This window comes from Anguilla anguilla, chromosome 6 (genome assembly GCF_013347855.1).
Source record: "Anguilla anguilla isolate fAngAng1 chromosome 6, fAngAng1.pri, whole genome shotgun sequence".
NCBI lineage: Eukaryota > Metazoa > Chordata > Actinopteri > Anguilliformes > Anguillidae > Anguilla > Anguilla anguilla.
This window is the reverse complement of record NC_049206.1, coordinates 49520656-49546953: the sequence shown is the minus strand read 5'-3', so window position 1 is coordinate 49546953 and position 26298 is coordinate 49520656. Positions and strand designations below refer to the sequence as shown.

Genomic DNA, 26298 nt, shown 5'->3' with positions numbered 1-26298 from the left:
AGATCTGACTGGGTTTAATTGGGCTGTTCGACACAAATGTCCAAGTCATCCCGAGACCTCTCCTCCCTGGGAAAGCCAGTCCCGCGCTGCGAGTGATGGAGTTCCCAGAACCGTAAATATTTTCCCCCCCTCGCCATCCCTCGGGCAGCGGGGAGCCGAAAAGGGATCGCCCCGCGGCGCTCCTCTCTCCGCGGAGCGCGGACGCGTCGAGTTCGGCGGGGGGGAAAGCCGGGAAACCCGACGCCGTGCCCGCTTCGAGGGGCCGGGACTTAAGACCCTCTCTGCGGAGCAAGGCGTGGGCTCTTAAATTATGTGCCCCCCAAAAAAACACCCACACACACGCACGCACACGTGTGGACGACAGGGCCACAGAGGTTGAATTCTCTACGGTTCCCCGCGCCCTTCTGTGATTCATGCGAGCCCCATCCCCCCCCCCCCTCCCGCCCTCCCCACTCCCCCTCTGATTGACTGCCTTCTACCACAACCCACCCCTGTGCTGCTGCATTCCAGAAAGGAAAGTTGTGTGAAGGGTTTTCTTTAAAGTTTAAAGGCCCCTGCTTTAGCTCTCATTATCTGGTGAACGTAGGCCACTTTTTGATTAACTGCCACTTATGGTCGCCTTTTTGAAAACAATTGCCCACTGTTATCACTTTAGCCATTAAGAGCTGTTTTGTGGCCTCAGGCAGGAAAAATAGGTACTTTCACTGATGAGCATCACTTTGCCAGAGGTGAATTGACTGCTTTTATTCTGTATATCAGTAGTGTTTTCTGCTTATAACTTAAATCCTCTCCCGTGTTGTTTTGCTGAAGCGAGTATTCCAGTCCACTGTTACTGCCAGGAATAAATCCACAGGAGTTTCCATGTTGAATATTTTGGAAGAATAAGGAGTGCCTGTCAGTCCCTCTTACTTTCTCCTAAAGGCCTGGCTGAGCCGTTTTTTTCTTTTTAGCCACACAGTGCTGAAGAAGAGGCTCATGGAATGATCATTCTAGAGACGATAAGATCAGTTTTGTGAATTGGGATATCAGGTTTGGAATGCATATTAAAGGCAATGAGCTATGCATTTGGCATATGAAAATAATGTAGAATTCTTCTCAATGCTAAATGAGATTAGCTTATAATGCAGTTCACTACAGAAAGCAGACCTCAGTAATAGATGCGAATGTCATAATGCAATTCTATCTGAAGTGTCGTGCCTTCAAGCCCACTGCAATTCCCCTTCCTTCCTGTAGGTGGTGTACTTCGGAGACAGCATGCGCTCTGACATGTTCCCAGCCAGCAGATACGGAAAGTGGGAGACGGTGATGATCGTGGAGGAGCTGGAGGGAGAGGGGGTGCCGGGGAGCAGCCAGGCCAAGACCGAGCCTCTGGAAAAGAGGGGAAAGTTTGAAGTACGTACGCCCCCCCCCCCCCCCCCCCCCCGCCCCCGTTTCCCGTCACGAGTCCATTTGCCTGCCGTAATACAGAATCCCACCACGTAGCCCTGTGCTTGTGTTTTCGCATGTGCGGGCGTCGTGCGATTGTGGGTGTGCGTATATGTGAATGACTGCTTTTATATATCATCACAGCAGGTAAAAACTGGGGCACTGTAAGTGCATGTCCTCTGATGGCTTCACAGCTTAACTGGAGCAGCTACTAATTCACGAGTAATTCCTGTAATAGCAGTCATGTTCTAACAAGTTTAATGTAAGCAGAATATTAGTCTGTCACAGGAAGAATTTCAGTGAGTGTGAGAGCGAGAGAGAGAGAGAGAGAAAGAGAGTCAGGGAGATTCAGAGAGCGACAACTGAGGAAAGGAAATATAAATGTGATAAAGGAAAGGATGAAATGGGCTGAAATGTAGGATATGATATAACATAACTGCACAAGGCCACTTCCCTCTGGGAGCAGGCCTTGGGCCTCACACAAAGGCCCGTGTGTTCTGCGGGTCACTTCCTGCTGAGGTATCAGGAGTGCAGAATGTTTTGTTCCAGAGAGAAAAGGGACAGATCGGGACGTGTGCCGAGCGGGGGGCAGGCAGGCAGGCTTTTCCTCAGGATCACTCAGTGGCCTCGCTCGTACCGAGGCTGGCGTTCCCTGAGCTATTGTGCCGCGTTGTTCGGATGGACTGAAACAGGCTCCTGCTTGTTTCACTCTCCCTTTCACTTGCCCTCCCTCTCTCTGCCTCTCCCCTTGTCCCCTCACACTCTCATTCATTCACCCCCCTGTCATTCTTTCACTACTCCTTTAACCCCTGTCTGCCCAGGTAAAAACTTACTGTCATGCCTGTGAGGTAAGATCATGAGAAGTATAGTGCTTTCCACAGAGGGTGCCAGGTCTTTCCTTCCTGTGTTCCAAGGAAGGTTACTTGCTATATTTGAACTGTATGGTCAGTTTATCATTCTCTGCTAACTTCCTAACTTCAGTTATTCTGTGGCATTGCTGTGCAGTTTAAGATAAAGAATGTATTTTTAACAATAACTTTGTTAGCCATCTTTAACATGCCATTTCATTTTGACCTGATTTGACCATTTCATGGAAATTTCCATATGTTCATGTACTGCTGCTGAGCATTAGACAAAAATGTTTGAATGTTTGGTTTTAACTTTGCGTGACTGTGCCAAACAGGAAGTTCTAGTTGAGAGTTAGTCACAGAGGAAGCAAGTTACTGATTTAATCTTATGTTTTTTTGGGTTTTTTTTGATGGGTCTGACAAAAAAGGATCTGAGAATTTGAACTTTAAATAGAACTCGAAACAGTTTAGTTTTGTTGCCTTGAAGTCCTTTGATGTTTTATTAAAAACGTTATAAAGTTAATAATTTCCTTTGGCGAAAAATGCCTTTTTGAATGTGCTCTGAAGGGGAAATACTGTTGCATATTAAAGAGCTGGAAATCAAAGCTGGCTATCAGAGTTTGTTTTCTGAGAGGCAGGGAGTGTGTGGAGTGGAAGAACTTCAAAGTTAAAAAGAAGGAAGATATAGCTACCATTTCACATAATGATAAGCTGCTCTCGCTATCTGGACATTTTAACAAGAACCTCAGATGGCTTTGTTTCCCCCCCTCCTCTCTCTCTAAAAGGAAATACAAAGGTTATCCTGAGGTAGTGCAAATTTTCTGGGCTATCTGAAAATGTTCTCATTCCCATTGAGAACGTGAGATGAAAATCATGGGAGCGTTCACAAAAACACGGATTGCAACGAGGAAGAAATAACATCGCTGCTGTTTGACAAGCGGAAGAAATGAAGTTATTTTTGGAGAAAGGATCCTTTTGATTGTATTTCCGCATTTGAGCTGTACTGCTTATGAGTTCTGGTGCATGTTATACACGATCTAGAAGCATTCCTGATAATATGCGAAGGGAAAAGGAAGACTGAACTTGCTGATGAACACAGAAATGAAACTCTAATAATCATTAGGAAAGTCTGAGCGAGGCAATGCGGTGTATATATCGCATTTAGCATCTCCTCTGGCCGCTCCTATTCTTGCAGACGCCCCACATTTATTTGCAAGGCTGCATTGAGACCTCTGTACTGAGCCTCGCACTATCGTCCAGAAAGACCCTCTATCTCTAATGCGTGCCTATTGCAGGACCAGGGAATGAAGACGCCCTCCGCCACCTCCAAGCAGTGGGGCTCCTACTTCACGGACGTGCGCAGGAGTGGGGGAGGGGAGGAGGAGGACACCCCAAAGCTCACCTGGTGCAGCCACAGCATCCACACCTACAGCACCATGGCCATCCCCAGCGTGGAGAGCATCGCAGGTACGGGGTGGAGAGGGGGAGAGAGAGAGAGGCGGCCGTGACCTCACGCAGTCAGGGTTGCCCCGTCTGGCCCCGCCCCTACGGTCACATGCTCATTGTTGCCAGCGGTACATCTGTTCAGATAATAACTCGGATCAGGGGTGATGACCGATGGAGCTCAAATGCAGCCATTTCTAAAGTAACCCAATACATACTGTATGTTACAGTCAAAATGGGGGATTTTCCACTCCCTACTGAAGTACTTTTTAAAGTGGAGGGTGGGATTGCAGAGTATAATGTTCCTTTAAAATCAATTTAGACCTTTTTTGTCAACAAGCGACCACAACTGTGAGGTTGTGAGATGACACATGCGTATGTAATGTCAGGATCCATGTGTCACCAGCTTGCTCAGCAAAGTCTCTGTTAATGGGAATTTATAAATGTTGAAATAGAAAATTCAATGACTGGCCGTTGTTTTTTTAACAGGCAGTTTACTGGAAGCGTTTGCGTCTACAGTTTCCGGAGTACTTCCTTTGAGTGGGATTTATCATATGCAGCATGCACTGCAGTTGTTTCAGGCTACATTGTTTTAAAATACAATATTAATGATACGGATGTAGTTTAACCTTTATGAATGCACAGAAAGCACTTTAAAAGTTTAACTATAGTAAGAACCGAATTAATGTATTCCTTACATTACATACATATACAGTAATAAAAAGGTATTTTCTACATATTGCTTCCAATACATCACCCCTTAAAGTAGCAAATACATGCTTATTTTGGAAACTGAACAAAACTGGAATATATATTTCCTTAGGAAAAAAGCTTCCAGGTTCTAGGGGGACATACTGTACATTGCTTCATTCTTACATATTACGCAGCTGGATATTTCTTAAAGTGACAGCAATGTACTGCTCGCAAATTGAACCTCAGTTCACAAGCCAGTGCTCCACACTGCCATTCTATGTTATCTTTTTTCTTTTCCTCCCTGTTTTTATTTTGATATAATTGTTGCCTACATTTTTGTTTTTCTCCCCAACTCAGACCTCCCGCTGGACTATGAATTCCCTCGATTCTCTCCGGATAAACCCTGCACTACCGGCTACTACCCTCGACCCCCGGACTCGCTACTGAAGAGGTGCGAGAGCCTTCCTTGAGGGCCGGGGGCGTGCCCTCGATGACCTACAGGAGGGGGAGACCGAGGCCCCAAATCGCCTGTCGTCCGTCACATAAATCCCTCCATTTCTAGAGCACAGGAAATCATGCACACCTTAATATATGCCATCTGAATGTATTACACAGTGCGGTGTCACTCCTTTCCATTTTGATTATTTTTGTTGAATGAGTTATACTACTATATGTGCGAAAATGTGACTTCCTCGTGCGTGTTTAAAGACGTTAAAGACGGCATTGTTGTTGCTTTCCGAGGGAAACGCGGGAAAGCCTTTGAATTATGTATGTTACGAGAATGACATGAGTAATATAAGGTAATGAAATATTAAGGCTCCATGTTTTGCTTGATATATTACCTCAGAACTTGAATTTGCATGTATATCCCAGCAAAGTAAATGGAAAAAAATTATCTTGAACAGTTTTACTATTCATATTCTCTCATACATGCTTACCTTTCTTTCGAATGTGATTTGTTTTTTCTGTTACATTGACTTTGACTTACAATTACATGAAATTGTTCAACACTGCATAATTGTATAGCCCATTTTCTCTATGCTTTCTCATTCCACTAAAGATTTGCCTTGAATAAGCATATTTTTCCTAGCTGGAGTGGATTGTATGATGATAGCTGTGATCTTTGTCATCCATGTCCATGTTGTTTTCCCTTTTGCAGAGAATTCGGTCGAAGAGAATTGTTGGTTGAATTATTAAAATTCAATCCAATGTATTCTGTTTTTACAATTTGATGTTTTTTTGCTTTTGAGTTATGATGTAGAGAGAAAAAAAACAAAAACATTGAGGCCTAAACCACCATGTCCTTTTTGTTTTTAACTCCAAGTTGTTAAGCCCATGTTGTTGTTCATTTTCTTGCACAAAATTCTTCATTAACTTCAGAAACCAATCAAACTAAACATGTGGCCAAAATGTCACTGTTGCTTAACTTTTTACTCAAAGGGTGTGGTCAAGAGTGGTGAGATGTTTAACTATAAGGTCAAATGGAAATGTTCAGTGAAAACTTATTTTAAGGGAAAGCATTATTAAGGGCATTGTTTTTAACGAAACTGCACTGTTTTTATATGTATCAGTTTATGGTCAGCTCCCTGGAAAACTTAAGGATGATTTCTCATTGTGTGCAAAACAGTAGTAGCTAACAGCTTCACCCCTGCTAAATGTATGTCATGTTTTGGTGCAGTACATGTGAGTTGTAGTGCTGTTGAGTGATTGTGTACAAATGTGGAAGACTCGTGCTCCATATGCAGTATTCAATGTGAGAACATGCTTTAACTGACCTCTGAATGGATACATTGTCATCGTTGGTTCACGTGTAGGCTAGCTGCTATGTATTCTCAATTACCCTGCGTTTAATCTGTGTAAGTATTCAGCGCTATGTTAGTAATGGCTGGTAGGATGCAACAGCGTGTGTCATCCATTAAGTTTTTTTTGGTTTGTGTTTGTATATGGGAGTGTTTCATACAAAGTAATGTAAGGTTTTTCCTGTTTTTTATTTTTAGCACCCAATTTGCCTTATGTTTTTTTTTTTCTTTGTTTGTTGTACATGTCCTAGAACTTGCAGGGAAATTGTCAAAGTTCACCATCTGTGAAATAAAAAGACTATACAAATTTGTTACACACAGTCCACCCTGATGTTTCTTAATTCTTTACGTGTATGTTATTACCTTATTCATGTTATCTACACATGCTAAATTTCCTACTCCTGACAATAACAATCACAAGCATAACCTAGATTTATGTGTTGATATAGTGAGCGTGTAGTGTATGAGCCGTATGTGCTAATTACCAACCTGATTACTAAAGTGTTGGTGCTTTGATTTTGTAGTTATGGTATTATGTAAGCCACTTTAGAAATATTGCGTGAATAAATGTCACAACTAAAACAGCTAAATAATGATGACTTTTGGATATATAGCTTAATCATGCCAAGAAATATCATCTGTTAAAGTGGATTTTAACATGTATGTCTACTAATGTTTTGTAAGATGTCTGAAACTTGATTTCACTTTGAGAAAATTTGCACACCAATGATCTTAGATAAGGCTGCATGTCTAATCTCTATCTTAAAATGGAAAGTTGTATCTCAACAAAATTACTCTTAAATACATGCTGTTAACGTGGATGCATGGATACATTCCTTACAGTAGTGTCGTTTTCAGGCTGGAAACGTGCTGAACAAAACGACTCTCAGCGGAAAGTTCATATTTTTTAAATGCATCATGCGAGGGGAAAGGGGGTCCTTCCAGACTTCGCTCTGTGCAACTGCTCCTCCTTAAAACGTAGGATCTGATGACGTTGCCTCTAAACCACAGACTGCTGCTCTCCAAGCATAGCTAGTGGTATGCCCCTTGTTCAAAAGTTACCATGTATCGAACTACAGAACGATAATGGCAAAGGGAAGGTCAGATCCCGCGTACAAGGAATGACGTTTGGACACAGACCTGGATTGCAACATCAGTAAAACGGTAATATAACATGTTTTACGCCTTTAACTAACCAGCCTACTAACTAAAACCTTAATCTGAACTTTCTGAAGACACCTGGAATTAAAGCTAGCCATCTAAGCTCAGCCTGTTCGCTTCGGGAGGGTCGTTAAATGTGCGCACTTTTGGTTTCTGAGCCATTAAACATCTGAAGGCTTGCGAAGTCGTGGCAACGTTCCTTTTTCTGAATTTAATGGGTGGATACCTGCGAAAAAAGCTATAGCATCTCAATTAAAGGTCACATGCGTGGATATTTTTAAAGAGCGTGGCTATTTTCTTTTTTTCGGAGAAGGGAACGTTCTTTTTTCACTCTAACTTCAGGGAGTAAGACAAACCAATTATTTATTGCGAAATTAATAACAATAATAATATCAGTGTACCAATTCCCCCCCCCCTTTTACTCTTATCTGATGTTTAGGCATTTGGGTCTGTGTTATTAAGGGTTCCCGATGACTGACACTGGTAAGAGTTAATAGGTGGGTGTCGGGTGCAACCACCCGACAATTTGGCAAGCGTGTTTGACTGCGTTTGATTGATGAACTTGTCGGCCGCACTGGTAGCTAGGAGATAGACGACTGCCTCTGGGATTAGAGGATGATTTCTGTTTAAAAATGTCTCTTGAACAGTTTTACAGGAGTAAAGAGTTTATGAATGAGGTAATCAGGATAGGAGTACCTCCTTCTGCCTAAAGAAACAAGTAAAGGAAAACTGTAATATGTTTTGTTGGTTTTCACTGTAAATCTGAAAACGTGTAAGCTGATGTCTGTTTTATATATCCTGTTTTCAAGTACATGCCAAGGAAACCCATAGTTGCTTTTTCAGTGGATACAAAAGTGTCTTTAACTGACATGAGCCAGAGTGTTCTTCAAAAGGCAGATTTTATATTGTTCCTGTAGACTTGCGCCTACTATGGACAAGTGTTTATTTGTGCACAAGAGACAAAAATAGCACAACGTTGCTGCTTTAAGGGTTAAAAACCTACAAAAAAGAAAGTATTTCTTACACATTAATCTTATCCATGTGTGAGCCTTATCATTTCATAAATATAAAAGAGGAAAGGGTCAAACTGATTGAAAAAAAGGCTGCACTCATCTGTTTTCTTTTACATCAAAATCAATCTGCATTTTATGTCTTTAAAAAAACGTGTGGACTCTCAGGTTTCACATTTTAGGGCCTGTACAGGCTTAAGTTTCCTGAGGCAGGGATATTTGATTATGTGTCCCTTTAGCAGGAATGCGACAGTTCAAGAGGTTAGGTGTCAGATCCTTATCTGCGTCCAGGCGGCAGTGAAGTAACTCAACCAAAGTGTTGGCTTCCAAAGAGGAGGAATCTACAATAGAACGTCTTACATAGCTTAGGTCCCATAACTCTCCTTGTAACAGGCCAATCAGATTTCAGTGTTTCAGTGTTCAGTTTTTTCAGCATTTTGCATTGCTGTGTGTGCTTTCAAACTCTGAATAAAATTTTGAATATAAATTATTTTATTTTATTTTATTTTTTTGTATGGGGGGAGGGGGGAACTCACAATGACTATCAAATGGTTTGTCATTGAGCAAAGTGCATTCAGCCTTGAAAAGCTGTAGACATTAATGAAAGATGTATAAAAACAGACTGAAGTGCCTTACCTTTAGGTGCACAGAATTATCTCCCTATGAAGCTTTTACAAATTCCTTTTACAACACACAGCCAACTCTTTCCATTTCATACTTGGTTATGCAAGAGGAGGGAGCTCCCAGAGCTGTCTGAGTGCTCTAGGTTTGGGCAGATTCTCCCAAGACATTACTGATCTAGGTATGAGGGATGGGTGGGTGCGGAGGGGGGCGGGGGGGTCTAGGCTTGCTTTCATTTAATGAAACATGGAGCTCCAATAGTAACAAGGAAAGCTGAAATCTGTGTTTTATGCACAATTTCATGTAAAAAAAAAAACTGGGACATTAGGACAAATGGGACATTTCCTCTTCGGTATGCTTGTAGGGTCCCCATTTTGTGGTCAGGTCTGGTGAATGCAGTCACCAGGCTTTCTCCTCGGTACCCTCCGATCGTACAGCAACTCCACAGCTTTTCCCTTTTCAAGTTTTATAACCACTGGGAACATTAGGGAAGCCAAAATGATCAAGGATACAGCTGAATCCAATTATTTCAGGCATGCATAGCCTTTGTATGAACGAGGAAAGAAAAACATGGCTGACTTCCCCTCTCCCCCTTCCCCTTTCCCTCAGCTCAGTTCAGATACCCGGAAAATGCCGCGTTGCCGTCTCTGATGTCAGGATGAGGACCCACACCCGCGGGGCCCCCACGGTGTTCTTCATATGTCTGCTGTGGTCCCTGGCGGCCTCGGCGCGGGGGCAGGTGGACCCGAGCGCGGGCATCACGTTCCTGGGGGGGAACTATGACGGGCACCCCATGCTGTACTTCGGCAGGGGGGAGGAGGTGGAGCTGCAGAGGGCGGCGGTGGGCACCCACCGCGTGCTGGCCGGGCGCATCCGTGAGGCGGGCGAGACCATGCTGGCGCAGCCCGAGGACTACCTGCCGCCCTGGAGCCCGGCCGAGTTCAGCGCTCGCTGGAACGAGGTCTACGGGAACAACCTGGGCGCCCTGTCCATATTCTGCGTGCTCTACCCGCACCGGGCCGGGGCCCTGGACATGGCCAGGGACTACATGGAGAGGATGGCAGCTCAGCCTAGTTGGTATATTTTCTGTCTTTGTTCCTCTCTTTTTTGCACCCGATTGGTTGTTATTTCTGTGTTTTTCCCTTTTTTTGACTCGGCGCTGATGTGTTTCTCCTATCAGCTGAGGCCAGATGTGTTATAACAGAGCATTCTGTAATATAGAGAATCAAATCACAAAGAGCACTCTGTTATAACAGAGTTACTTACAAAATACAGAGAATCGAATCGCAAAGAGCACCCTGTTATAACAGAGTTACTTGCAAAATACAGAGAATAAAATTGTTCAGCGTGAATCTAATCTAATCAACCTTTATTTAATTCTCAGAAGGCACATTGAGGGAAAGAGCCCTAATTTACAATGGTTACAAAATACAATTAAAACAACAATAAAAAAGTCATTTTAAATAACAATACAAATTTTTTTTAAATTATAAAATAAACAAATTAAAATAATAAAAATAAGACAACAGCGATAATAAATACATATAAAATAAATACCATAAATAATAAAAGTTCTCAGGGACAATTATTAAAACAAAATTGTAAAAAACAATTGCACTCCAAGGTTGACTTAAAATGAGAAGTTTATGAGTTAGAACAGTGTCAAGTTTCAGTTCCTTATATAACACATTTAGGTTTTGAACACAGTTAACACATACAATTTTAAAGCAGGTCAGCACGAATTTGAGGAACTTGAAGAACTAGACTATCTTAGGAATGTGTCTGACAAGGCAGATCTTTCAAGACTAAAAGTGAAGTGAGGTAAAAGGGTAATTTGTGAAGGAGGGCTTTATAAACACACAGAAATAGTACGTTTAATAATACATTTTAGGGATAATGCCAGACACAATTGATTGGCTATAAAATATGTGTGACATGATCAGTAATCATAGGGGCAGCAAGTTTCAGAAAAAATCAGTCAAGGTTATCCTCACCAGTGGAGGACTTAGGGTTTATAGTTGGAAGTGCATCTGCAACTTCTCTGGTTATAAAATGAGAGAGTAAAAGAAAGAGAGGCTCCCAAAATAGTCCTCATCACACAAGGAAGATGCCCCTGTGTGTTTGTTGTGAATACATTATTAAAAAAAAGGCAGCTGCAAAATAAATTATTAAAATCTCCTTTTGACCAGATACTAAAGTAGTGCCAGAATTGACATGGACAGGCAATGATGTGGCGTTATATTACTTGGTAGAATTTACAATCTTCCAGATTTTCATAGGAGCTGGTAAATTAATTAATATAATTCCAGTAATTAATGCTTTCTATTGACTGATGCAAAATGAATGTGCCATCTTTGCTCTGAATGATGAAAACGGTATTACTTATTATTATTGTTTTGTTCAGCAGTATTTATTGTAGGGAACAGTAAGCACATCAGATGTTTTATTTGCTTAATATTTTTTCTTAGCCATCTGCTCCACATTTTGTGTTCATTTCATTATAAAAAAAATGTTCTTTTGATGAGAGTTCAGCTCTGGTGTTTGTCTGAAATTCTTTTAGGTTGAATCAGCACCATAGAACTTTTCACTAATCTTTTAGAGAGTGTCTTGACTCCTCTATATTTACATTGTTCTGTGAGTCCTCCTCTTACCGAGTGTGTTCACATTTTGTGGTGGTGAGCACTGGATGAGTAGCATTGCGGGCCGTTCAGCAAATGTGTTTAGCAGCTGTTTGAATTCACGGCTGAACATGCCTCGGTTCAAAGGAAATTAAATGTTCAGATGTGGACTGAATGTCCTGGTACAGTGTGATAGAAAAATAGACAGAATTGTTGATCTCAGTAGTCTCTTGGTAAATGTTTTAAATGGGTTTGACCACTTTGGCCACCAAAATACCATTAATGAAATCAGCACTATATCACCTTGGTCTGCTGACCCTCCCCTGGCTAGCCACTAACTCACTATGCTCCATTTATTCTGACGTGATTAGTGGGCTGTAGCAGTCACACTGGTAGCCAGGGGACATCCTTATAATGCCTATGGAGACTGCAGTACTGAAAAATAGCAGAGGCCCACAGTGTTGAAGCTGAAGGTTTAAGCTTTGGAATGCATTGACAGTGCAGAGTAATGCTTAATGAATTTGTAATCAGCAGACTTAATTTCACTTTCTGAACAGGATGCTGATTTTTTTTTTTTACTTCTGGGCAAGAGCCTTCTGTAAATAATGAGCTCAGCAAAGAATAATATCTTTGTGTCATTGTTGCTATGGATAAAGGCTCCAGCAAGGCGTGTAATGGAAAACAGCTATCTTCTGTACACTTTGCTCATCAAACACCACCAACAAATGCTCTGTCTGCATCTCTATTTTCTTTTGCTTTACATGACACACCTGAATAGGTTTGACACTCAGTCATATTTACGTGGCCTTCTACATATTATGAATAGTCCAGATAATTCTGTATCTTAGCATGGGTTGCAACGACAGCGATATTCCATTACATTGCAAGATCGTTTATTCGCAGCTGAGCTGTATACTCAGAATCCCAGCTATGCTGTGTGCAAAAGTAAGAAACCATAACAAGTTAATTCGCAGTATATTTTAAGTAATGGGGACCGATATTTTAAGTATTTGTCTGTTACCTGCTTTATGAGCACAAATTTGACTTTGTTTCGTCTGACTGCAATAGAATGAGAATTTGCTTTTAACTAAGCCAAGAAATTCAAATTAAATTGGGCTTCCTGACATCTGGAGTGAGGTATACATTTTACGGCCAAGTCTGGTCTGCTTTGAACATTTTTACTTCTGCTTCTAAATCTGGAAGCTACCCCTTTTCACATTGCATTTGTTGGTCTTACAGTGATACGAGAAGTCAGAAGTCCTCACAGTTTCATATGCAGTTACACCTGTGGCAAGTGGAGTCTCTCCACTATGTCAATCTTGTGCACCACTGTTGAAAAATGAGTTGCCACCAGCCGCACATTTTCACATTTTAACAACACACAATGTAAGCTCTCAGTTCACCAACACTTTTATTTTGGTTTCAGGGTCACCCTGTGAACCTTAAGAGCGGTTTCAAAAATCGGTCAGCTGTGCTATCCGTGACCTTCAATTATGCACCCGCCAACTTGCGGAGTAGAACCATGTTCCCACTGTGTGGTACAGGCCTTGTGGCTGACAGGGCCCCCTTGTTCATTTGCAATCACTTGTCCATAAAAAGGCAGAAATAAGTGGCTTTTGTATTCTTTGGAATAACAGAACAGAAAGAAACATTAACATTACATTGCTTTTTTTTTTTGCCAGCCCTTGCGCAAAACTATGGTTTGCAAAGTCTCTTGAATAAACAGGCTCTCTTATATTTATTCAGTACTTCAACTAAGAAAACATGTCATTCTGGTAGAAAGACATGCTTGTTTCAAAGTGCAACCCACTTTTAAGTAAAACTGTGGCAAATACATTCAGCCTAAGTTTGTCACATTGTGCTTGCTAGAAATTCCTCCACAGAAATGAAATAAAACAACAGTTTATGATATAAGTACAGTACTATAACTTCTGTATATAGTTAACCTGTTAAAAATAAGGTTAACTATATATATACACATAATGTTCATATTTAAAATAAGGAATTGCATGGGATTAATAAATTTGTTAAGTCGTGTATTTTTCAGAAATGTATGAATACATTACTTTACACAAATGTATTAATTCAATGTAGAATTATTATTTGAATGATTGATGGAATTCCAGATGGAACTTAACAGTATATTAAAACAAAAACAAATGAAAGTGTGTGAATTCATGTTCTAATTCATGTATGTCACATATTATGATGGATATTGGAAATATATACTTTGCATTTTTGATCTCAGTTCATATTCATCTCTATTAGATACAATATGTGGAAGCAAATGAAAAGCTGCAGCTGTGAAATTGGGCCGTGCGTCGCGTTTGTGAGAGTATATACAGTAGGAGCATGTGATGACCATGAAGCATGGAACTCATGTTCTGGTGACGAAGGGGGCCACTTCCTGTAATGATTTCCTCTCAGATATAAAAACTGCAGTAGGTTAAAATGGAACTAGCATTTGTTGTGAGCAGTGCTGCATAAAATGGCAGAGATAACGGTCATACTGGGTGCTTACTTTCCCCAACTCCTGTTTCCCTGTTGGTGTAAGTAACTCGATAGCATTATTTGTTTATGCTAGAAAGGCTTGGGATTCAGAAATCTGAAACAGTTCTCAAGCACAGGACTCCATGGATTGTAACAAACATCGTGCACTTTGTATTTTTGATAATACCGCTGGAAAAGCTGGTTTGAAGTTTGTTTCGTTCAGATGCCAAAGGCGTTTAAGAGATAACGATAAGTCCCGAACACAAACATCAAATTCTCTGGGATTTCTGGTAAAAGGTTTCAGGATAGATTACACTTTGCCCCATGAGACACAAACAGTATGAACTGGAATTTGAATCGTTTGATTTTGTTTAAATACGGCAGTACATTTTTTCACTCTCCTTCTCTTTAAGCATCATAGAAAAGCTGGTATTTTGCTAAGCCTTATGTTTACCACTTCTACTGTTGGTAGCATTGATGGCAAATTCACAGTTTTGTTGACACTAGCAAAACAGTAAAATTCTACTTGCTACTGTAGGTCTGTTAGAATATTAAGCATTCCTGTAGGTTTTTGAAAACATTATTGTAAATTCACATTGCACGGTTTGAAATTAGCATATTAAAGTTAATATTAATTACTGCCATACTTGATATGAAATATGAAAGTTTTCAGCACTGTATGTTGTCTTATAATGTTTAAATGTGAATATAGAATTTAAAATAACTGGAGGTTTTTGGATTCATGTAATATTTATTTGAATATATTGTTTAGTTTTGTTCTAAGGATGCAGTACACTAGCCTCCCTTCATTTGTGATGCTGCAAACAAAATGTCCCCTCCTCTTGAACTGTGCCCTGATTTTGTGTTGCAGGCTGGTGAAAGACGCTCCCTGGGATGAGGTTCCCCTGGCGCACTCCCTGGTGGGCTTCGCCACGGCCTACGACTTCCTGTACGAGTACCTGAGCAAGTCCCAGCAGGAGCGCTTCCTGCAGGTGATTGGCAATGCCTCCCGCTACATGTACGAGAAGTCCTACAGCCGCGGCTGGGGATTCCAGTACCTGCACAACCATCAGCCCACCAACTGCGTGGCCCTGCTCACTGGCAGCCTCATCCTCATGAACCAGGGTGAGTCTCCGATTCGGGCAACCTTCCCTCTGCCTTGTATCACCGAGCATTTTATACTTAACCGAAAATTAGTTTTTTTTTTACTCTTTCATTTTTTGACATAATGCAATTGTGTGTCTTGGATGACCAAATCATGTTGCAGTGAAATATTTTCAAAAGTATTATTTCATTTTTATTTCCTCTACACGGAATCAAAACTGGTTTCAGCATAGTAGAATATATGGTTCTTGAGATTAACACCAGAGACTCATGTCCCCTACACAGGACAAAAATGAATTTCTGGGTTTTAGGAGGATATCGGTATGATACTATACTCTACTATAATATACTATTGTTTATGCAGGTGTGTTTTTAGGAAAACACTACTTGGATAATGATTTGATGCTTTTGTCTTTTAGATTTATTATTGGTTTAATGCTTCTAAACAGTTTAGTTGTTCATTTGTGACCAGTTGTGTCACACTCAATTGACATGGGCAATTGGATTAATTCTACATCACCTCATTATTTAGAGAGGTAAATGAGCAGTTGGTGAGGAGATTTAGTCTGTTGAATGCCAAGCCTAGTGAAAATCAAGTTTGAAAACACAGAAAAAAGTCATTTTATAAGAATCATTTTTTTAAAAAGTAAAAAAAAATTCATTCTTAATACATAATTATTTGGGGCACTTTTCTGATTTACTGAGTTTGCCCTTTGTTGTCATTTTTGAATTTTTTTCATATAAAGTGATGTATTTCTTCGATAAGTAAATGTCGTCCACCTTTCCAAATACCTTAAGCAAAATGTTTTGCTGGCTAGAGGCTTGGCCAGGGCCTGCCCTTGAGGAAAGAAGCATTCCTGACTGGAATTTCAGTTCAGCTGGCCTGAGGTCATTCTGCGTTGCTGCACATAATCCCACATAATGGTTTCTCCAGTGCAGTAAACATTCATCTGATCCCAGGCCATTCCTCACAGACTTCTTCCTGGCGTATACAATAATAAGCTTCTGCTCCTGTTTACCCTGGGTATATATTATACCATGGCCAAAAATCTATATTTTATCTTTATGTTATTGCATATTTTGAACCTGCCACATATGCTGGGTCACATCTGGGCTGCTATGGTGGGGTACTGGTTCTTTTTTTCCTTCTACCCTTCTTTCAAGTATGTGTTTTGACAGGCGTACAGAAATTTGACAGATCGGACACACCCATGGCTCGGTTATTGGAGTTATTATCTCAGGTTTACTGTAGGTTTACTTTTATTTACACTTACTTTTCTATTGGCCTGTGTCCAGAGCCATAGCTATTGAGGATCAGATCATGTCAGTTCCTTTAGAAAAGCATTGCTTTTTCATCTAACTTTTGGCAAATTCGTCAGGCATTCATGGACTGTAAATATGTCTGCAAGCTGTTGGTCATGGTTTAAGGTCTTGGTTCTTTGGCTTTAAATCTTGGCTCCTTGGTCATTAAAAAGAAAAATAAGATCAGCAAAGGTTATTTCATTCACTTGTGTATCCCAGTGTGTTTTTGGAAATGCAGTGTAATACGTTGCCTAGAAGGCAGAGAGGTGAATCTCAGTTGAACTTTTCTGAAATGTGTCCCTTGCTGGGAAGCAGTGAATCTAAGTTTAGTTTCTGGTAAGCATTTCTAACACCAGACAAAATAGGATAAAATAAATTGTGACAGGCTCATGGAGATTACCGTGGTTACTGTTGCTTTTTATGACTGTGCGCAACAGCAAATGCAGTGCTGACTCAGGAGAAATACAGCTTTACCCTATTGTTTCCCCCCAAGTTGTCTGAGAGCCAAGGAACAGCCAAGTGTACTTTATAGCTGAAAAATTGCCTCTTGCTCAGAAGAAAAAGTTCAGACACAGTCAACTTTTGTACATAGATTTGAACCTTTTATCTGCATTTTCCAAAGCTGACAGTGTAATTGTATATGGTTGTTAGAGAGGCTAGTGCACTATCGGGTATTGCAAATAAATATTTACATTAAATTCAGTTTAAGTAAACTAGTTGGCCTGTGCAAATGATTTATCGGTTATATACAGCATATGGGCTGTTACCAAAGCTGTTAGCTGATTATATTTATCCATTGGTTAACTAATCTGAAGAGTATCAGATATTTTTTTTAAAAAGAAGCATTACAGATGTACCAGTATGCCTTCCTGTTTAGCTAGATCTGGAAACCTCTGGGTAATTAGGTCTATGGAGACATGTCTTGAGCATTTCATGCAAAAAAGAAAGAAAAAAAAAACAATCACCAAACTGCTTTCAATGTGACCAATGCAATACTGTTAATAAACATTTTACCAGATGTAAGTACATAAGTAATGCATTTTACAAGAAGTTTAGATGTTTATGTATTTACACATATGTGCCTTTGCAAATGTCCTCTATCATCATTTTTAAATATTGAAGGATAGTCTTCCAAATGTACATACTGAGACCTTGAACACAAGTGCTATTTTTAGAAAGCTCAATAAATAAGTGGAGCTTTTCCAGAGTTTACCTGCTGGTAATGAAGGGCAAATGTTAGCTGCCTGTATGTGCCCTTCATGGGCTGCTCAATATGCTGACAGAATTAAGAATGTTTTGCAGTTGTGGAGATTTGTAGCAGTGGCTCAAGTGTCCAGAATCTCAGTTTTTTTATTTTAAGGAGTGAATTGTATCAGCTTTTCGGTATCTGGGCTTTTGCAGTCATTTTATGAAGAATAAAACACATTGCAATGCCTTAAAGATACAGCGGCAGAGCTTTCCTGACACTGTCACTCACATTACCACTCCATATTTAAGCCTCGGCACAATATAATTTGTCTTCTGGTAATCCAAGGGCTAGTATCATAACTTTGATAACATGTATGGGGTGTCTTTTAAAGTGAAATGCTCCATTTTGAAATAAAGGATACCTAATTTAACCGAAATCCCTCAAAAGCGCCGCCTTTAAGTCAAGACAAAGGTTTTAGTGCCGTCTGAGCCTGCTCTTGTACTTCTGAGCCACACTGATATGTGAGAACTCTGCTGTGCAGAGACAAAGCTGGCGGCAGTGGCTGGATCAGATGACTGGATCGTTGGTCGTTAGCCTCGCGCGCTCGGGGGGATAAACGCGTTCCCGCTGCAGGTGTTGGCATGTTGGTGCATGAAGGCCGCTGATCACCCTACCAGCAGTGCAGTTAACCGCGGTCTGGCCGCTCCTTAAACTGGACTCTCCATAAAGAACTTCCCGTCCGTGCAGGTGGCCACCCGGATACTCTTACTTTCTTTAAAAAACTTTCCACCTTTAATAAAAAGAACAAAGAAAAATTTTATTGGGGCTTTTTTTTTTTTTTACGCATTGTCATGTTTCTTGTTGTTATTATTAACAAAAGAAAAAAGTGACCAATTCACAGATTCAAAAATACAAGCCTACCATTTTATGTATAACTGCAGTACACTATTAAAGCATAAGTAATTATATAGCTAAGTACAACTAAAGGACTTTTCCTAGTGTACTCGGGCAACTGTACATTAAAGTCAAGATGGTTCCTCAGATATTTTGGTAAGGTTTATCATGATAGGCCCTGGTCATTTATGTGAATGGAAGCAGTAATATAAGATTAAAAGATTTCTGCTCCCATATTTAGTGTCCTCAAGCATCTGAAATACAGAGCATTTCCCCTATCCAAAAGGCCTACAGGTTGACAGGAAACTTTTGCAGCTTGATGGCCGTTATTCTATGTGGTAGAAAGGTAGAATGTGGTAGAAATGATGCAGTCTGTGTGGACACAAAGTGACACAGACTGACACACATATCAAAACACTGATAGGAAAGAGTGGATGATTAAGTACAGGGAAACACCAATCTGAAGATACATTTTCGTGAAAGAAGCTAAAATACTTTCTAATCAAATTGCCTGATAGAATGATATCTTTGAATCATGTATAGAATCTTTATGCCTGTATGCATTTACATATTTCTCAGCGGCTTAACAGAGAAGCATTTTCTGCCTGAACAGCCAAGACCTTGTGCGGGCCTCAAGTTTGAGATCCGAGTATAGCTCGGCAATAAGGTGTTTACGTACACACGGTACTTCTTGGTTGATGTTAAATATTTCCAGTGTGTTTACTGTTAGTGTAGTGACGTAGTGAAATGAAATGCGGAGCCTTGTGTGCTGTGTTCCTGTGTGGGATGTGGGGGGTTTGTGGGCTGGTGGAGTGGGAGGTCTGTTCCGGGAGGGCGCAAGTGAATCACACATGAATGCAGGCGTCATAGCTGGGCAAGGATTTGATTGGTTGATGTGGTCTACGAGCGGTCGTACCTTCATGAACTCATGACGACTCATGATAAACAAATGATTGTTTGTGTTTGTTAGACATCCAGAACACTATGCAGATACATTTGCAAAGACTAAAAGTGCTTAATATACTTGTGTGAATACAGACAATGTGACTGCAAAAAATAACATCTTGATAAATATAAAAAACTAATATAAGGCAACACAGTGTAGGACAGATAAGTACAGATTATGAAATACAAATGACCTAGCTCTGCAAATAAAATAAAAATCACCATTATTACAAACGGGCTACCTGCAGCAAGTATACGTAATATATTAAAACCATCAGTCCTGTTCAAATCTTGGACATATGTGATCATTCATCTTGTAGAATCTGACTTGAATTAAAGTTAATATAGTTAGACTTCAACTGAGCCAGCTATTATTGCATAAAGAGTACGTGGCAGTTTTGAATTCTAGTTGGGGCATGACTGTTGTAAATTAAATGTCTGCTTGTGTAAATGGATAATACGTCTAAAAATGTAGATTTTATAAAAAATATATACTTGTACACTACAATTGTTGAGGATAAGCACTCTCAAAATGTCAGAAGACTTAAGATTTCATTGTGGTTCTCATTAAGTCTTCAGTCTGAACAGGCTATATGTAACATAAAATGCTGATTTCTCCTGTACTCCAGGTTACCTACAGGAAGCCTACTTGTGGACCAAGCAGGTCCTGTCCGTCATGGAGAAGTCCCTGGTTCTTCTGCAAGATGTGACGGATGGGTCGCTGTATGAGGGTGTAGCCTATGGGACTTACACCACCCGTTCCCTCTTCCAATACATGTTCCTGGTCCAGCGCCACTTCGCTATTGGACACTTTGATCACCCCTGGCTCCTGAAGCACTTTGCCTTCTTATACAGGACAATCCTGCCAGGTAGGATTTTCCCTGAATTTATTACTCCTTTTAGCTAGGTGAGAAACACTGCACTGTTTGTTCCATTAAGTCATAATTACGCATTTGCTTTCATGTGAGAATTGCCTCATGGCGAATCATATATGTGATTGACACAGTGTGAGCAGATATAAGTCTGTACATGCTTAGAGAAAATGTGGGTCTAACTTTGTCCTGAACCGTGGCTGAGTATTGAATAAGGCCTCAGAAGCTCTCAAGCAGGTGTCATAGTCTTAATGACTAAGACAGCTTGTGCGAACATGCATGTACGAACATGTGCAACCCAGCATAAAACGCTCTTGTCTGTTGATCATCTGTGTTCATTACATTAGCAGACATGACATGGTGGATTTACTTCCTTCAATTTCACTGTCATATTTAAAACCATTCATGTGGCAGTCTGATTTTTCTTGGATCCATTTTCACCAGCAGATCCCATTTATTGGAGAGTCACAAAGTATGAATTAGCTTGACTAATCACAAAGGTGCGTTTGTATGTCCCATAAAATGGTTTAGGCATATTTGAAGTAATTAAATAAATACGATTTGAAGTTACTGACTTGAATATCTTGATGCCATTTCTAAAATTATTTTGTTTTATGTGAAAGAGTAACACAGTTAGCCATCTACTGTAACAAGTCATTTAGTAGTAGCTACAAATATTGCAGGTCAGTATGCATTACAGGTATATATACAGTACACACACAGAGTAAATAGCTTCATTTCCATGCAAGTGCTAAAACACCTGCTTATACACCACACTCCCTCTCATCTCAGTTTAGCTTTTGTTACACTGTACCTGTGTATGAGACATGCTCTAAGTAGAACAGGCATGAAAAAACATTCATAACTCCCACAGAGGGAAGTGGCTACTCTTTTGCCCAAACATGGAGTGCAGTCATTGCTTTGTTGGAGGTCTTCCCAAACTGGCGGGGAGGCATGTCTCTTGCCTCGCCTCAGAGGTTTCTCTGAAGGTCAGTTGGAGGGTAGCGACCGGGAGGCCGCCGGGTCAGGCGTGGACATTTCGCAGCCTTGTGCCAACAGTTGCTATATTGTGGCCAAATGGCAGGCCGATGTTGGTGCGTGCGGGGTCTGGTTACCTCAGTAGGAGAAAGTGGTGGTCTCATTGCCACAATGCTAGCTTTCTCTTCCTCTCTCGGTCGTTTGGGCCAGATTATCCTGAAAAGGCCTCTGGAGTAGACCAGCTGCTTGGGCTCACAGTGTCTCTGTATCTGTGTGTGGCGTAAGTGTGCGTGCAAGGTCGTGTAGGAGGAGTCAAGTTTCAGAGTCCCAACACTAGCCCCCTTCTTAGATGTTCCGCGTCAAACTGGCTAAAAACAATATTGCCTCCATGTTCCTACACTTGCCCAACTATATTTAAGACAGGGCAGTTGTTTTACAAAGACTTTGAATTGATCCAGCTTCTCAGCACACCAGGAATGCAAAAGGTCTGTGTTCGATGCCACGTCCTTAAGGACTAGAGGCACACGTATGGGTAGACTGTGCATGGGCTACTGAGTTTGGCTATTGCCGTTGTTGTTCTTGGTTCATTGTGATTTATTGTGGTTACATATTTACTACTGGTTGCTAGGTTTTAAGATCCAGTTCTCGCCAAACTGCAGTTATTTTCCTCAGATTCCCAGTGTGAGTAAAATTAATGAGCTCCTCATGCATTTTTAAATGGTTTGCTGCACATATTCTTGAGAACTGAGGACTGTAACACAAACTGCGGGTCTCTTTTGAATGGCTTTTCACTTTAAAGTATGGGAATAAGGCTGATCACATCATTTACAGGAATAGTGAATAAAGGGGAAAGAATTGATAGCAAGTGAATAAAAGGGAAGGAATTTCCTGGCAGTTGTTGAAATGGTTATTGTTTTTCTTTTTAAAAAGAGAACGGACAGTTCACCTGCCTTATCTATTTTCCATCCAGCCATCCATCCATTATCTAACCTGATTATTCCTTGTCAGGGTCACAGAAGGGCTAGAGCCTATCCCAGCATGCATTGGGCAAGAGACAGGAACACACTGCCCATCCATCACGGGGCACACACCCCATTCACTCACACACTCATACCTACATGCGATTTACTCTCCAGTCAGCCTAACCTGCATGTCTTTGGACTGTGGGAGGAAACCAGATTACCTGGAGGTCATATGTTTCTGTGATAGACACTAAATGTAATTGCCTCTCTACACAGTACACAAGAAAATTAGCATTTTATTCACACAGAGTTGCCTGATCTCTTATATATCTCGTATGATACCTTCTGCTGTCCTCTGCCAGGGTTCCAGAGAAGTGTGGCCATAGCAGACTCCAACTACAACTGGTTCTATGGGCCAGAGAGCCAGCTGGTGTTCCTGGACCGCTACGTCATGCGCAACGGCAGTGGGAACTGGCTGGCTGACCAGATCCGACAGAACCGGGTGGTGGACGGTCCTGGCCAAGCCGGGAAGGGTCAGAGGTGGTGCACCCTGCACACAGAGTTCCTCTGGTAAGCATCCCATCCACAGCTGGCCAGGCATTGTTTTAGTGGAAATGTTAAATAAACTTTAACACCAGATTAATTTATTTTAAGTATGCTGTGCCCTACCTTCAGTTAACCGAACTGCTTTACTTAATACCAGATTTTGTCTTCATTTTAGAGGAATCCAAACATCAGCAAATCATTGACAAGCTTGTATTGCCTAAATTGGCAACATGATCTTTACTGTGAAAGTAATTAAACATAGTACTTCTCTTTGAGCTGTGGATCTCATCTCTGATGTATATCTTGCTTTTTTATATGTACCATGCAGGTATAATCCAAACCTGACCTCAACCCCTCCACCAGATTTCGGTACATCTCGACTACATTATTTTGAGGACTGGGGAGTGGTCACCTATGGAAGTGCCTTACCAGCAGACGTCAATCAGACATTTCTGTCCTTCAAGTCAGGGAAGCTCGGAGGGCGTGCAATATACGACATTGTACATGGGAACAAGTACAAAGACTGGATTAAAGGGTGGCGAAATTTCAATGCTGGACATGAGCACCCTGATCAAAACTCTTTCACCTTTGCGCCCAATGGAGTGCCTTTCATCACTGAAGCGCTTTACGGACCAAAGTACACCTTCCTTAACAACGTAGCCATGTTTGCCCCAGCCGTTTCGGACAGCTGCTTTGCGCCGTGGGAGGGTCAGGTGACCGAGGCCTGCAACTCCAAGTGGCTGAAGTACAAGCACGGTCAGGCCGCCGATGCCCAAGGCAGCGTGCTGGCCGCTATGGAGAGGCAGGGCATGGTGTTCATTCGAGGGGAGGGGAAGGGCGCCTATAACCCTGACCTTAAGATAAAGAGCTTCCAGAGGAATCTCATCCTACTCCATCCTCAGCTGCTGGTCCTGGTGGACCAAATCTATCTGGAAAAGGACAGCCCGGTGGTGGCCATGAGCACCTTCTTCCACAACACTGACCTACCTTTCGAGGGAACCCAGAAAGACGGTGTGCACGGCGCATTTGTCAGGCATGGGGACGATTCATACAAAATGTTCTGGATGGATGAAACGGGTTACAGCGAGAAGGGGCTTCTTGGGTACAGAAACTACCCTCGAGGGTACCCCTACAATGGATCGAACTATGTAAATATGACTTTGCCCCTGAAACAATCAAACACCAGAGTGGCGTACATCTTTTTTGGTCCAGGGGTGGATGTGCAGAGCTTCAGCATGCGTGGGGATGCCCAGAGAGTGGACATATACTTGGCCACTAATGACCACACCTACACTATCTACTTGCTCACGGGAGAAGTCACCAGCAAGCCTATCTTTGCTATGGTGCTTGCCGACCGCACGAAGGTGGTCTTTGAGAAGTCGGCAGGGGTGAGGGAAAGCCCGTTGGAAGAGGTGGAAGAGTATGTCAATCTGGTGGAGGACCACCTCCAGCACGCCAAGCCCGTCTTCCAGCAGCTGGAGAGGCAGATTCTGGCACGGGTCCTGAACACCGACAGCTTCCGCAAGACTGCCGAACGCCTCCTGCAGTTCTCAGACAAAAAGAAGACGGAGGACGCCATCGAGAAGATGTTCTCCCTCTCCAAGAAACAGGGAAAAAGCAAGGGTTCCAAGAAAGGGGCACTAATCGACAAGTTCCCAGACTCCCTGCCGGATATTTTTTCCCAGATTGAGCTGAGTGAGAAGAAAGAGAGGCAGAGGATCCTGAAGCGCGTGTATGAGGAGAATCCGGAGGAAGGGGACGGGGACTCCAGAGCCTTCATGGACTACGGGGACCCCCGCAAAGGCAGGAAGGGCGCCTTCGTAAAAGGGCGGAAATACAAGGAGGTTCACATGGTGGCCACCGCCAGGAGCGATGACCTCTCCAGCTCTGCCTCTTACATACGGCTGTTTCTCATTTTAAACATCGCCACTTTCTTCGTGCTGCTGGCCCTGCTGTTGACACACTTTCAGAAAGCCCAAAGTCTGCACACACAGCGGTTTTTCTACTGCATCCTGCTCATTGACAGCTTCATCCTGCTCTGCTTATACTCCTCCTGTTCACGGGCACAGTGCTGACATTACTGGGTGCTAACAGGACATCAGTTTACAAACCTGCTGAACTGTTACTGTTTGCATTGGGTGAGAAATGTAATATACACCTCAGTCTGAGCCAATCCAACTTGGGTGACCAGGAAAAGTTAATTCCAAATAGGAATTGATAGAATATCAGGATTAGCCAGACCACTGATGAGATGCTAAGCTTCTGTGGAGCTTTAGAATTGAGTCTATATCAGTGACCTTCAGCCTGGTCCTGGCAGGCTGCAGAGTCTGCTGGGGTTTTTTTGTTACTCGGTACTTAATTGATTATTGATTGATTAAAGCAGTCGATTGCACAGTTAACTCACCTGACCTGGTTTTGTGGGTCTGAATTGGTTTCTGATATTCAGGTGAAAACAAAACCAGCAGACCCTGCAGGCCACCAAGACCAGGGATGAAGATCGCTGTTCTATATGAACATCATGTGGTTTTATTTCCTGCCTCTTACACAAGACCTTAAAGGCTAGCCACTAAAATGCAAAGATGTCCTACACTAGGGGCCCCAAAACCTGGTCCTGCAGGAGAGATATGGGATGTGCTGGTTTTCCATGTTCATCAGCACTTAATTAATCAATTAAAGCAATGGATTACAGTTAACTCACCTCGTCTTGTATCTTGGGTCTAAATTAGTTGCTGATTTTACGGAGAATACAGCAGCCAGCATATTACGTCCCACTCTAGGACACGTTTTGCTGACCCCCTGCTCTAAACTATGCACATTGTTGAAAAAATGACACAGTTTTTATTGTTGTCTGGAAAACAACAAAAATGTACATATGTTAAAATGAGATATATTTTTCAGGTGTTATTTTATACTTTTACTCTTTGTAATTAAAAAAAAATACGTGCAGAAATGACATGGTTGTCACTGTGTGATTACTTTCGTTTTAACAATGTAGGGTAAATGTTGAAAGTTAAAGCAAGGGAGAGAGGCAACTAGGTACTGGCATCTTAATTAGTGATATTTCTTACACTGAGGCAATGAGAGGACACTGTTACAATCATATATTCTTACTGGAATACAAGTCTCTTTGCACAAACATTCATTATAAACCATTACAACATCAAAAACTATAATATTACATAGCTTTCACTCATCCGTATGTAAACTGCTAGAAGAAGTGTTTTTGCCGAAGTGTTTTCTTAAAGCTGATGTGATAAATATGTCAACCACAGCTCTTGATGCTTTCTTTGTTCCTGGTAACATGCCAAAATGTCTACATATGGGCTAGACACAGTAAATAACCAATGGAACCAATAAATAATTAGACATTGGGTACGCTTTAAGGCTTGTTTGCTCGT

The 26298-nt window shown here is 41.6% G+C and overlaps 2 protein-coding genes across 2 annotated transcripts in view; both read left to right on the top strand.

The window, feature by feature from the left end:
- Positions 1–6529, top strand: part of nt5dc1 (5'-nucleotidase domain containing 1) — a 56715-nt gene extending 50186 nt beyond the window's left edge. The window contains exons 10-12 of the mRNA XM_035421924.1: positions 1234–1392; positions 3569–3740; positions 4767–6529. Of these exons, the coding sequence (XP_035277815.1) occupies positions 1234–1392; positions 3569–3740; positions 4767–4879 (444 nt within the window). The 3' untranslated portion in view covers positions 4880–6529. The remainder of the gene's footprint in view (positions 1–1233; positions 1393–3568; positions 3741–4766) is intronic.
- Positions 6530–7203: 674 nt separating this feature from the next.
- dse (dermatan sulfate epimerase) lies at positions 7204–25853 on the top strand. Its single transcript, XM_035423610.1, has 6 exons — positions 7204–7372; positions 9610–10077; positions 14980–15233; positions 20172–20411; positions 22717–22924; positions 23229–25853. The coding sequence occupies exons 2-6, from the start codon at positions 9659–9661 to the stop codon at positions 24973–24975; spliced, it is 2868 nt and encodes a 955-aa protein (XP_035279501.1). The 5' UTR covers positions 7204–7372; positions 9610–9658; the 3' UTR covers positions 24976–25853.
- Positions 25854–26298: the final 445 nt, after the last annotated feature.